This window comes from Electrophorus electricus, chromosome 4 (genome assembly GCF_041902795.1).
Source record: "Electrophorus electricus isolate QZ-2024a chromosome 4, ASM4190279v1, whole genome shotgun sequence".
In the NCBI taxonomy this organism is placed as follows: Eukaryota; Metazoa; Chordata; class Actinopteri; order Gymnotiformes; family Gymnotidae; genus Electrophorus; species Electrophorus electricus.
Window position 1 is genome coordinate 40,022,940 of NC_137500.1, and position 13,153 is coordinate 40,036,092.

The window sequence follows — 13,153 nt, forward strand, 5'->3', positions numbered from 1 at the left end:
TACTTGTGGAAGTGCTGTGCCAAAAGCCTGGGAAGAAGATGACACTCCCAGCAATAACAGATGTTGGCCAAGCGGTGATATGTTGAATGCTAATCAAGTTCTTGATATTTCAATTGCATCATTTATACAGGAGAGGAGATAGCACCGCACTGCAGAGACGCCAAGGCTGTATGTGATGGCTCAGACGGTCTCGGAGGGCTGATATGTTGGTATGGTTCATGACAGGCAGTCTTGCCAAGCCTGGGCATCAGTTTCTGGATGCACAATCACTGATCATACAAGATACCATGAAGCCTTGGAATAAAGGGAGTCATTGATCTGGGTTTAACTCTGTGCACGCTGGTTTCACTCTTCCCCCTATCTTTGTGTTGATATGGAGGTAGACACACACACTTAGCTGTGTTTACCACAGAGACAGACCAGAGCACGGACTCCATTCCCTGCCAAGCCTGAGAGAAGAGCACATGGTTTATGAGGGCTTTGGCTGTGAGGAAGAGGAGGAGGTCAGGATGAAGGCCTAGAAGGGCCAGGCCCCAGAAGCCCAAGGCCAGTTGGCGCTGCGCATTTACCTTGTTCAAAAAACTCTGATCTCCTTTTTAGGTTTTTCAAAGAAATTGGTTCTGATTCTACATGAGAGATAAAGAGATTAGAGCAGGACATTGAGAATGGAATAAAGTTTAGCTCACCTAGGAAACAGGACTTGTGGGTTACATTTGAAAAAATGTTGCAGTAAGACAATGACACGTGTTTATCTTTGGTAAACAATACATTTCCTTTTTGTGAGGTTAGCAAATGCAAACAAACAAATGTGGACCTCTGATACTAAGAAATAAAGCTCAAATATGCAAATCAAACAATGACCACATTTACACCTGGTGTTTTCATGAGACCTGTATCTGTATTCCTGATAAGATTTTAACCCTATTTTACACTTGGTAGTCAAAAGCCCCTCTAGTCTGTCACTTTGAAATCATGTTGCTGCGTAGAATGTAATATGGAAATCAGCTCCTATGCAATGATCAACTGCCTCCGTTTCTCCATCTATGCAAAAGATTATCGCTGCCTCAAAAATTGAAATTTTGCATAGGGTCATGCATTTCTTTAAACTTAGAGGAAGGCACCAGCTGTGGCAGTTGATGTTAATGAGAAAACGACTGGATAGGATAATTAACACAGCAGTGACCCTGGTTGCAGTAGTAGCAAATGCTGATACGGTCCACAAATCAATTTGGGGGTGAGAACAGAGTGAAGACTGGTTGGAACGTATCGTGCTGTGGACCTCCCCGTGGTGATAGGTCTTCTGCTGAATGTGGCATGAAGAGGTGGATGCATTTATACTACCAAATCATAAATAACAAACGCTAAAATGCACCTCAGACCACCTCCTGAGGTGGCTTGACTGAATCAGTTTTAAATGTGTTTGGGTGCATTTGCACTTGTGATGTATGTGATTGTGTAAACGGGGTCAATATTTCAGAAGGCATTATAGACAACAAGCATAAGATCCTGGCATAAACAAAAGAGATGTCCTGTGTGTTTTCCACTTAGCATATCGTACGCCAGTTACAATCTTTGAGAAATGTGCGTTACCTTTGTTTCTCAGGGTCACCGGCTCCTGGAATGCACCATGAACACCATTAGAAGTCAAATCCTACAGCAGGAAGCCCAGCAGTGAGGATTTCAAAAACTCTGCATGTACTGATAACAAAGGCAATACAGAAACACTGCTCATGTACAGTATATTAAACACTTGCCTTGGCAGGCTGGGAGCTTATGTCCAGAGATTTCACAGCTGCATCCGTGGCTGGGTGGGAGGTAAAGTCCAGGTTGGTGTTGTAGTATGTCACAGGGGAACCTAGAGGATCCGCACTGGTCAGATTGATGGTCTTATGGCTTTTATATGGAAGGGAAGGTAGGTCTCTGGCCCAATCTGATAGAGGCACATTGACGGAGCCATCCATTTTAAAAACACAGAATTAGCGACTCTAATAACGGACACACGGTTACACACAGACGTGGAATGGAGAAGCCTTTCGCTTCTGCTGAACACCGGGCTTGACATACAGACCACCTTCCCCTGCCATGCAGACCAAACAGATCTACACAACCAGCTTACCAACAAGCTTAGAGCTCCCAGCGCATCTCACACTTAGTTCAGCTCATACAAGGACATGTACACAAATATAATAATAATAATAATAATAATGTCATCAATGCTGTAAGATTGTTGGTAAGGGCAGTAAAACAAAACCCCACTATTTCTACAGTCTCACATGTACCTTAAGATGGGTTAAAACCGCATAGTTCACACTTATTAGGCAGACAAAACCACACCAGAAAGACAAGAAAAAGGAAAAGCTACAGAGAGGCAGCTCAGCAGATAGAGACAGTAACATCTGCGTGCGCGCGTGTCCTGGAGATGTCACCATCAAACACTCATTCCATGCAAGTGAGCAGGAGTGGGATGTTAAACGCCCTCTCAAGACAAACAGAAGAGGGACAACAAGCACAGTCATGCATTTATATCTCACACACACACAAACACAGAAAGCGAACAGATTTTCTCAAATGTCAGCCAACAGACACTCAACCAAGGGTAAATGAGCTGAAAACTGGTGTGAAACCAATTTAGTTCAACGGGAAACCCAAAAACATGCAGACACTTTATACATACATACACTTTATATTAGATTTATCCCCAAATGCTTATTACAATTTTTATCCTAGCACTTATATACAAAATATAGTCATGAGCAAAGCAAGAGAGAATACCCTCCTTCAATTCCATGTTTTATTAATCAGTGCCTAAATAACAATTGTGGGGTATTCACAAACATTTATAAAAAAACAAATACAACCCCCCCCCCCCCAATATTCAGAAACCAGATGGGAAAAAATAAGTACCAAAGTCAGACCGTTTTAAAGTACAGAGATATAAAGAAAAAACCAAGAGTAATATAGCGTGAACTACAGGCACATTAAATGTTTATGCTCATGACAGCACAATTAGAAAAACACTGAACGAGTATGGCTTTCATGGAAGGCTAGCTAGGAAAAAGCCACTTCTTTAAAAAACAGAATAAGGCAGCAAACCTTACTGCAAAATTACATCTGAAAAAGGCCAAAGTTTCTGGAACTATATTCTTTGGACTGATGTCTGGTTAAGAGGTTTGATTGCATCAAGTTTGGTGAAAACTCACCATAAACCCCTCAGACTGACTTGTCAAGTGTGATGGTAGATGATGCTTATCTTGGCCTGTTTTGCAGCAGCAGGACCTGGGAAACTTTATACCAGCATATTCTTGAGACAAATGTGAGTGTGTGTGTCCAGAATCTTAAACTGGGCCGACACTGGGTCATGCAACAGGACAGTGACCCCAAGCACACCAGCCAATCATCATAATGAATGTCTAAAGAAAAAAAAAAAAAAGGTGTCTGGCATGGCAAAGTCAAATCATCCCCTTGGAGATAATGTGGCAGGATCTTAAAAGCTGAGCATAAAAAAGGCCCTCACACATCAATGAACTGAAGCAATGTTGTAAAGAAGAGGAGGATGAGCCCCCCTTTGGCCAGAGGAGGATGGGCCACCCCCTTTGAGTCTTGGTTGGTCTCAAGGTTTCTTCCTCATGCTCTTGGGAGTTTTTTCTTGCCAATGTCACCCTTGGCTTGCTCACTGGGGGCTTAGATTCAGACATGTGTAAGACTGCTTTGTGACAACAGCTGTTGTAAAACGCACAATAGAAATAAATTTGACTTAAGTGTTGGCCAAAATCTCTCCAAAACGATGCAAGACCAATGAACTCCTCAAAAAAACTCCCACAGGTGGTTTTACATGTTTCTATATTATAAGATGTACTTACATTTCCCACCTACTTTCTGAATGTTGCTTTACCTTTTTAGAAAAAAGGACTACATATTGAAACCTGATCACTAAAACCCTGGAACTGAAAGAGGATGTACTTTTTTTCTGAATCTATAACCAACAAATCCATAATAGTCCAGTTGCATTACTTTTTAACAATCTTTTTCATTTTTGCCAATTTCTACACATTTTCTTTCATTTTTGTTTTACCACCCAAAGCCTCCCACATACCTGGTTGGAATGCACGTTAAACCTGACTAGATGCGCGTCACCCTGCAGTCACTCTGATTGGCTGCTATATTGCTTGTGTCACCGGGTAAAAAAAGGGTTCTGCCCTTTTTCGTGTTCAATGAGCATATGGCCACCTACACCCTTTAAGCAAGGCTCACCCCCATGCTTTGGAACCATTACCAGAGCTAGACAAGTCTTTTTATAGAGGCGTTCCTTCAGCTAAGAGGCTTCGGGATGCAGGGAGAAGGACTTACTGTTCTTGCCATAACGGCGGATGTCCATGAACAGGCTGCCTTGCTGCAGGGCCTCATTCATCTTCCCATTCCACTGCTCATAGCTCATGTCTGCCACCTTGTGTCCATTCACCGCCAGTATCTCATCCCCCACCTGCAGGTGGCAGAGCTCTGCTGGACTGCCTACACACACGCACATGGGCACGTGCCATTAAAGTAAATGAACAGAAAGGGTCATCAGTACAAACACATCCTCTTAGTTGCTGTCAGGAAGGTTCTGTGCATCATTTAGACCAAGTTTTGCCTAGTCTTGACACTTTGGAGCAGAGGGTACAAGTGTGAGACATACATCAGTCATTCTCCTCTACCAATATCCAAAAGTCATAGAGAGGACTAGAGCTGAGATTTACTGCTGTGAATAAAGTCATTTCTAATACCACTAATTATATCCCCTCCCTTTAATTACAAGAACCTCCTCAGCTCTAGACATCCTTGTGGAACTGAAACAAGACTGGCTTTGTCACTAGCAACAGTGTCGCAAAGAACGCAGAATAAGACAAACACCAGCACATCTAAATGTGTATCACAAAGGCTCAGTGCCAACACAAACAATCCTGATGGTTACATTACAGTAAGACAGGAACAGTAACAAGATATCCTTTTCTTGAGAGATGACAATGGCTGGTATTTTTATTTCATAGTTTACAGCTGAAAGTCATCTGAGCTTGCATTACACAACTACCCTTCAGCTTCCCTCCTGCTACTCAAGTGCCCAGTACACGCCTGTTATTCTGAGTGGCTCATTAGAAATGACCTAGAAAGATTCTGCCCTATATAGCTGTAGCAAGACCTGCAGAGTCGTTTTCTTTTAGTAACAGCACTGTAGCAGAGCACCGAGCTTATTGGCAACATATGCTCAGCTCATCCTGGTGGATTTAGTGAAATAATACAAAATAATATGTTGTGTTGATGGTAACTTCAGAAAAGCCATTATTACTTTTATGTATAAAAAAACCTGCACTACTTTGTTCTTTTATACCTGGCTGTATAGATTTGACATGAGCCCCTGAGGAATCCCAGCTGGTCTGGAAGCCAAAGTCATGGCTACTCTTGGGCTTCTGAGCCAAACTGATCCTCATGTCACTGTAGCTTTCCTGAAAGACACAGAAAAAAAAGTTACATTAGAGGTTACAGGCAACAAGAATTTCATATTAGTCCAAGCTCAGGTGCTAGTGCACAGAGATGACGAGACCAGTGGTGAACTCACCTGCTTGGTGTTGCTGACAGGGGCCACAGCCACCTTGGGCTGTGCAGACACACGGCTTACGTGAGGGGCAGAGGAGGAGGCCTGCACAGCTGGAGCCACCAGCTCATCTTCCTCCTTCTCGTCTTCATCACTGCTATGAGCAGAGCTGCCCTGGGACAGAGCCTTATCCTCTTTTGTTAGCTGTGGATACCGTCGAGGGGCTGCAGTCCTGTTGGAGCTCTCTGTCTCGCCATTGAAGCGCTTGTGAGAGTCGTTTACCTGGGAGTGGTTAGATTAGCAGATTATATTAGTGCTGATTAATGTAGATTGCTGCACAAAAAAAAAAAAGATTCAAATTATACTGCATTCACTCATATGTTATACATTTTATATTGATATATTTATATTTTCATATTGATAATCTCTAGTCCAGCACAGCATACAAATTGAGAAGAACAATGCAGATGATGAGTCCATTTACATGCTAACATATTTAAGACTACGAGGCTGTAATGGAGTAAATATGTCCGCAGACATAGTTTACAAAATGTTAATTTATCAAATTGTCCAGCACCTCACAGAGTATCTCTAATTGTGCAGCATGGTAATTCAGTTGGTCTACTGGAGTAATCTGAATTACAGTCACTGTAAACAAATCACACATTGTAACAGGTGGGTGGTCTTTGGTTACATGCAATAACATATCTTAAACTCCCACTCCTGAAAAGCCTTCAAAAAGCTTTGAGAATGTGAGGACAAGTGTGAGAGAACTTTACCGTGGGGGCTCGGGGCAGGGAGGAGATCCTGGTGGTCTGGGTGCCAAAAGGCCTTGGCGCAACTACAGTGGTGAGCCGTGCGGAATGCGATTTCTGGTATGTCCTGGGGAAGGAGGCAGAAATCTGACCCGCTGCTTCCTGCTTTCTGTCCACCAAATTGGGTTTAAACAGAGCTGGACTTTGGTCCTGCGGCCTGCCATCAGGCTGCATGAGTTCAGGCATGGGGGGGACAGCAGGTCTGAGTCTGCTGGTGGGCTCTGGCGCAGTACGGCTGAACTCGTCTCCGGTGGGATCTGGCGCAGTGCGGCTGACCACTCTCTTGGTGGGCTCTGGTGCGGTGCAGCTGAACTCATCACCGGTGGGCTCTGGCGCAGTGCGGCTAACCACTCTCTTGGTGGGCTCTGGCGTGGTGCAGCTGAACTCGTCACCGGTGGGCTCTGGTGCGGTGCGGCTCACCACTCCCTTGGTGGGCTCTGGCGCGGTGTGGCTGAACTCACTGTTGGTGTTCTCCGGTGTGGTGTGGCTGAACACTCTCTTGGTGGGCTCCGGCGCAGTGTGGCTCACCACGCTGCTGGTGGGCTCTGCTTGTCTGCTCCTGCTGATGCTGAGGGTGGGAAGAGAGTTGTCCAGAAGGCTGCGGCTACTAGTGATGCTGTCTTGGCTTTGCTGACGGGAGCTGCTCCTATCTTGGCTGGAGGGGACAGGACTGGGTGGAGAACCTGCGTCATCCGACTCCGAGCTGCTGGGCTCCTCCTGCCTCTGGGGCACCTCTGAGCGTGCTGCGAGATCGCCCGACAGAGCATAGGGGTTATCGATGGTGTAGCTGCGGGATGGTAACTTCCTGGTCCTGGGTGTCAGCTCCTCGAAGACGTCCTGGTCTTCAGAAGTGGAGAAGCTACTCTTAAAGCTGCCCGGCCCCCGTCCCTCCCTACAGAGTAAAAGATAGAGGAGTAGAGAGAGGAGTAGAGAGGCAGGACAGGAGTCAGGGTTAGATTACACTCTCACACTCGGCACATGAGCATAACCAACTACACTTTCCTCTGGTCACTAGTTGAGTGGTGTTACATGGAAAATCTTGAGAATGCACCAAACTGATTTTTTTTTTTTAATTAATGCTAATTAAGAAAAAAAAAATGATTTTAAAACTGCTATAAAACTGCTATAAAAATGTTGAGTGGGTGATAAGTGATACCATAGCTTTGTGCCTTTGCCTGCGAGAATGCGCGTGTGCACCAGGTGCACTTTACCTCTCCTCTTCCATCTCTTTGAAGGTTTTGGTTCTCCTGGTGCTACTGCTTGCAGTGAGGTTCTCAATTTGCTCCCGCTCTTCCTTCTTCTTCATGATGTCGGAGTTTACACTCCTGCGCCTGTTCTTCCACTTGGTGAGATCCTGGAGGAGACGGAAGAGTAGCGTTCATCCTCCACTTGCACTCGCAGCCGGAGTGGGAGAGGGGCAGGCACAGGCAAAGAAAGACAGAGGAGAGCGAGCAGAGGAGGGAGAAAAGGAGGGAGTGGACTAGATCTTTTTTCACGGTGTCCTATTTGTTTGCTTGGAACTGTCTGTCCCCTGTGCATTAGGGCCCCGTATGTGACCTAAATGCCGTGCCGAGAAAAAGTCCTTTTCCATAACAGTCACCCTCATAATGTAACACCACCGTCGTGCAAGACCAGAGAAATCATCCTTCATGAGACCGCTGGTGTTCATGTAACTATAGGGAGTGTTTACAGTCCAACATTCACTCTCTGTGTAGCCCTTCGCTTCTGACCTTACGAGCATGTCTGTGTCAAATATGTCTGCATGACTATGACTAACATTAGGCTCAACTATAAAAAGGAAGAAAAGGATAGCAGTTTGTTGACAAATCATCATGGTACACACAGGCAGGACACACGAGCCCAGTGGCAGTGTGGCTGTGCTGGCATTGCGGTCGGCCCAATACTCACATCCTGCCACTTGTTGTCGGTCTCCTTCACCTGGGTGCGGATCTGCTGCAGCTCTTCATAATGGACCTTCCTCAACTCGTTCTGCTCAGCCAGGATGTCACTCATGGACTTGGTCCTGTCACAAGATCCACAAACCATTAAATCTTTGCTCATTTTAGTGGAGGTGGCAAAAATAATGAAACAAAACAGTAAAACAGACATCCATTTTAAAGTCTCTTTATGTAAACTTTTTTAAAATAAATACATACTGCAGAATTAGTAAATCAGCCTGCTGCATGCTGGACACATCTCACACTAGTGTATTAGTACTCAAGAGTGCACTAGGAATAACAAACTCACTAAAACTGAGTGAGCAATGACACTGAACCTGCTCAGTACAGATGGAATGTCACACACTACCGGTGGAGGTTTGTGTCAATCACGGAGGGACAATTCCCCAATAGAGTGCAATGCATTCTTTTGCCTCTTCTGAGGTCACTTTGTAGTGTTATAAAGGACTAGGCGTTTGTCCAAGCAGGATAGAGCAGAGGCTATGGGGGCGAGACACAAGCAAAATGCGCCACACTCCAGAACTCAACTCACCCGTCACCGGTGGAGTCCTTTTGTAACAATCTGGGAAACCAGAGAGTCAGAAACAAGTCAGATGACAGGTTGGCGCATCGGCCAAATGGGTCATGCCAACGCAGCAACACACACTCCCTCAAACGCAAAACCATTCCGCTTCAGAAAGCTGACCGATCCATATTGGTTAGTCGCGACATTTCTCAGAGCAGAGCAAAGGTTATAGGGCTGATGATCACATTATTGAGTGGCTGCCAAAGTATGTGAACATACACAGGTTTTCAGCAATAGCTCACTTTTAGGGAAAGTGAGAGGTTAAGTGATGTCACTAGAAACTGGAGTTCCCCACATGTCAAGGTGCTATAACTAAATGTATTACAGGTGTGCATGTACCCAACCAACTGGAGTGTTTCTCTTGGCTCTCACTGGCTGGTCGAGTTTGAGACCCTGCCAGCTTTCACTGGATCTTGTGGCGATGGGGAATTTCTAGCCACTACACTCAAAGGCAGCCTTGTGAAGGGCGCCTGTGTCTGGCACTTATTTATAGGTGTGAGTCAGGTTTTCACATTCCTCCACGGCTTTGGTCTTTACACTCCCACCTCCGCGAGTCTGTGTGAGGCCCCGGACATGAGACAATGCCGAGCCACTAGAATATGCACAAGTGGACTTTACGTGCAATTTTGCTTAAATGTATTAATCACAAAAGCTTTCAATTAGTTTTTATTTGCCAGACAAACAGTTAAAAACAAACAAACAAACAAACAAACAACAACAAAAAAAACACATAACTGACAATCGCATTCCTTCAGAAAATGAAGAGAGACACAGTAGCTGGTCATTCCGGAATAATAACACCCATATCGTCTGGTGGTTCATGGATAAAGCGTCCACCATAAATATTTGATACATGTGAAAATATTTTAAAACATATTAGCAAAATTGTTTAATATAAGTAAATCTTTGAAGAATTCAAACAAGTGTATAATTTGCACATTGATACTGTCTGCAAAGCGTCTTTTGCATTACATTGATGCATTGTATTGGAAATTTTAAGCCAGCATTAATGCACTCTAATGCATATCTACAGGCAACAAACATTGCTAGTGGAAGGGACAGGTATGTGAGGGGTACACGAGAATGTTCCTGTGCTCAGCAGCACTCTGCTAACCTCTCTACCATCAGCCTCTTCTTATATCGCAGGCGACTGGCTTCTCTGATGGCCTGCCATTTCCGCAGATCCTCCTCGCAGCGGGCTGGAGGGATGGCGGGACCCATTTGAGTGCTGCCTGAAGTCAGACATGCCCCAGTGGGTTTACGCACCCCCTGGATGGGCCCTACTCTCAGCTTCCTAACCAGCATGTCGTCCTCTTTTGGATGCTCCTCCCTCTGCCTTTGTCCCTCCTCTGGCTCCTCCCACATCGGGCAGTATGGGGTGCAATGCATCTTGGCCTGAAGGTGTGGCGGCAGGGCCCCGGGGTCAGGGATAGGCACAGGGTGGTAGCTATCGGGCGCCCCCGATGGGGGGCGTTGCACAGACTGCTGCTGGACCCTGCGGTAGAGCACGTCATCCCTCTCAATGTCCGGGTAGATGGGCTGGCCGAACCGTTTTGGGATCACCACTCTGATGCAGGGCTCAGAGGCATGACGAGACTGGAGCAGGCCTCCATATTTAAGCCAGGCCAGCTCGGCGCTGGTGTGGAAGGCAGCCATGCGGCGAGTGAACATGTCGTCATTTTCCAAATCAGGGAGGATGTCTGCAGACACGTTGTAGGGGTCCATTGGGTGCTCGCGGCCCCGGAGAGGAAATCGCTCACACTTAATGAGCTTCGGCCCCGAGGCAGGATTGGGGTGCGGCCAGAAATCTGGCAGATCAAACCTGAGGGGCGCAGTGGTTTGCTGAGCAGGAGGACTGTGGTTGTGCGAGAGAGAAGAAGAGCACAGAAGGAGATTTAGAGCAAGCAGGGGCACCGGGGCAGTACGCAAGTGCAGAAGGGGACAAAGTGAGAGGAGACGAGTAGAAGACGGCGTGAATCGGATACTAGAGCTGCAGAAAGAACTCGTGCAAAACAAAAATTTCTAAACTTTTAAATTAGCAACCGGTGTTAATCTGAAATTTTAAATTTGCATTATACACAAATACAGATAATCCACACAAAGTGGTAATTTAGCAAGATGACTACCTTCTGTAAAAGGTGAATGAGAACTGGAGTAAACAATGTAGGATGATTGTTAGTACACATTAGCTCGGAGCAGAAGTTAGTGCCAGTGGGGGTTGGATAAGGACCTGGGTGTGGTGGGGAGGCTGGCCCCTGCGGAGCCGTCAGGTGCGTGGGGCTGAGAGGGAGGGGGCTCAGACTGAGAACAAGCACAAGAGGACGCACAGAGCCAGGGGCTGACGTCGCTGTCCGAGTCCTCTGAGGAGGAGCCGGGTGACTTCCGGCTGGACGCAGAGAGGCCGGCGAGGGAAAAGGAAGAGAGGAGAGAGGGGAAAGGACACAAAGACAAAAATCAGAGCCCATCAGCCAGTGGAAAGCAGAGTAGACATGTTACAAACACCACACATGCAAAGACTGGAAGTGACCAAGAAAGCAAGCCAGAAACCCATAAAAGATTTACAGTGGTATAAGACACCATCAGGACAGCTAAAGAAAAGCTCTTTGAGCATAAGGAAATAAAGACGCAAAGCTTTCATATACATCTATGTGAAGAAGCGGGAAGCTTGCCCTCACATCCAAAACACACCTGAACCCTTGGATCTTTCGGTACCAGGGCCGGCGCTGAGAACCCGTCTTGATCTTCTGCACGTGCACGTCCTCCTCAGGTGTCCAGAACTTGGGAAGAAATTTGTCGTAGGACATCATTGCAGGGGGCTGTGCCACCAGACCCACCTTACGAGTATAAAGGTCATCATGAACAGGGTCAGCGCAACCCATGTCGTCCTCCTCCTCCCCAGAGTCATACAAGCAGACGTCAGTACCTTCAGGCCTTCCAATGGACGTCCGAACAGGCCGAAACTCGCCGCTGATCAAGAGACAGTCGACTAGATGAGTCACTGAATACTGTATCGGGTCACCACACACCAAACCATTGGTACGAGCGAGCACATCGAATGCCAAGCAGAATCAAACCAAGCCGAAGGAAAGTCCACAGGAAAGTGCTTTAGAAAATATTCCGAATGAAAGCAATCGCAGAGTCAAACCAAAACAAAAAGGTGTCAAACGTAAAGTCACAGCAACTGAAAAACTCAAAATGGGGAGAGAGCACATGTTAGCGCTGACTAGGCGACAACGGTAAATAGGAAGAGTGTCGAACGTGGGAGCGGAGTCTGACCTGAGGGAGGTCAGCGTCTGCTGGGGCACGTTAGTGACAGTGACCAGGGGCCCTAGGGTTTTGGCCCCTCGGGTGGATGCCACCGACCTCATGGGTATGGCAAAATTTGGTGGGGCAGCAGGAGAACGATTATGGAACCTACGGCTGGCCAGGTCATCCAGGACCAGGTCGGGGTCCGGACGGTCAGCGTCGGAATCACTGCTCTCATACTCGGACACCCAGGCATGGTGGGCAGCAGGGGTGCTGACAGGGGAGGGGCCTTTGTCTGTCTGGTCACCCCTGCGTTTGGTGTTCAGGAGCAGTCACACGTGCATATCACAAGGACACAGAGTAAGGTGAGAAGGCACCGGCATTTGAACGGTTCCTTCTGGCCACAACCAATCACACCAACTGGATAAAAACCACATATGCCAGCTTCCAGAAATCTGTTCACGCACAAAGCTGAGCTTTAATCTTTCCTCAGAGAAAAAGAGTAAACATGCTGGAAGCGGTCTCGTCGTCAGAAATAACACCTACTTTTCAGCCAAACTCCAAAATTGCATGCAGTAAATGTGGACTGCATATTGCAGTGGATGAAGCTGTCATCCAGGATCGCCCTTGCCAGAAACACCACTATAACACGAGCTGTATAGAGGTTGGCTGTACCTGGTGAACGCTCCACCCTCCTCAGTGTAAATGGGACTGGCCCAGCTGCGCCTGTTGTCGTCATTGCGCTCGGCCCGTTTTCTGCGCAGTGGGGCTGGCACATATCCTGATGTCGTCTTGTCTTTGCTTGGCAGGAACTGGTTGAACTGACTGACCGCCTTCGGTGCGATCACCTGTGAGCGGCGATAGTTCTCAGACATCCTGAATCGTTGCTCTGCCTCAGAGTCACTACCACAACCTGGAATGACAGAGAGAGACGGGTAAGAGCTGTTTCTATACCTGCCCCCCCCCCCCCGCCCTGCCCGGTACACACACACACACACAC

The 13,153-nt window shown here is 46.8% G+C and overlaps 1 protein-coding gene across 6 annotated transcripts in view; it reads right to left on the minus strand.

The window, feature by feature from the left end:
• Positions 1-13,153, minus strand: part of lmo7a (LIM domain 7a) — a 34,476-nt gene that overhangs the window by 5,847 nt on the left and 15,476 nt on the right. For 2 of the 6 annotated variants that reach the window (XM_081713790.1, XM_081713795.1), the window contains 15 exons: positions 12,829-13,066; positions 12,184-12,462; positions 11,596-11,874; positions 11,138-11,293; positions 10,022-10,762; positions 8,875-8,904; positions 8,293-8,407; positions 7,596-7,738; positions 6,349-7,276; positions 5,594-5,851; positions 5,366-5,480; positions 4,348-4,509; positions 1,755-1,930; positions 1,591-1,651; positions 570-626 (listed from right to left, as the gene is read on the minus strand). In XM_081713790.1, coding sequence (XP_081569916.1) covers positions 570-626; positions 1,591-1,651; positions 1,755-1,930; positions 4,348-4,509; positions 5,366-5,480; positions 5,594-5,851; positions 6,349-7,276; positions 7,596-7,738; positions 8,293-8,407; positions 8,875-8,904; positions 10,022-10,762; positions 11,138-11,293; positions 11,596-11,874; positions 12,184-12,462; positions 12,829-13,066 — 3,738 coding nt within the window. The remainder of the gene's footprint in view (positions 1-569; positions 627-1,590; positions 1,652-1,754; positions 1,931-4,347; positions 4,510-5,365; positions 5,481-5,593; positions 5,852-6,348; positions 7,277-7,595; positions 7,739-8,292; positions 8,408-8,874; positions 8,905-10,021; positions 10,763-11,137; positions 11,294-11,595; positions 11,875-12,183; positions 12,463-12,828; positions 13,067-13,153) is intronic. The other 4 variants (XM_081713791.1, XM_081713792.1, XM_081713794.1 and 1 more) reach the window with 4 other exon arrangements.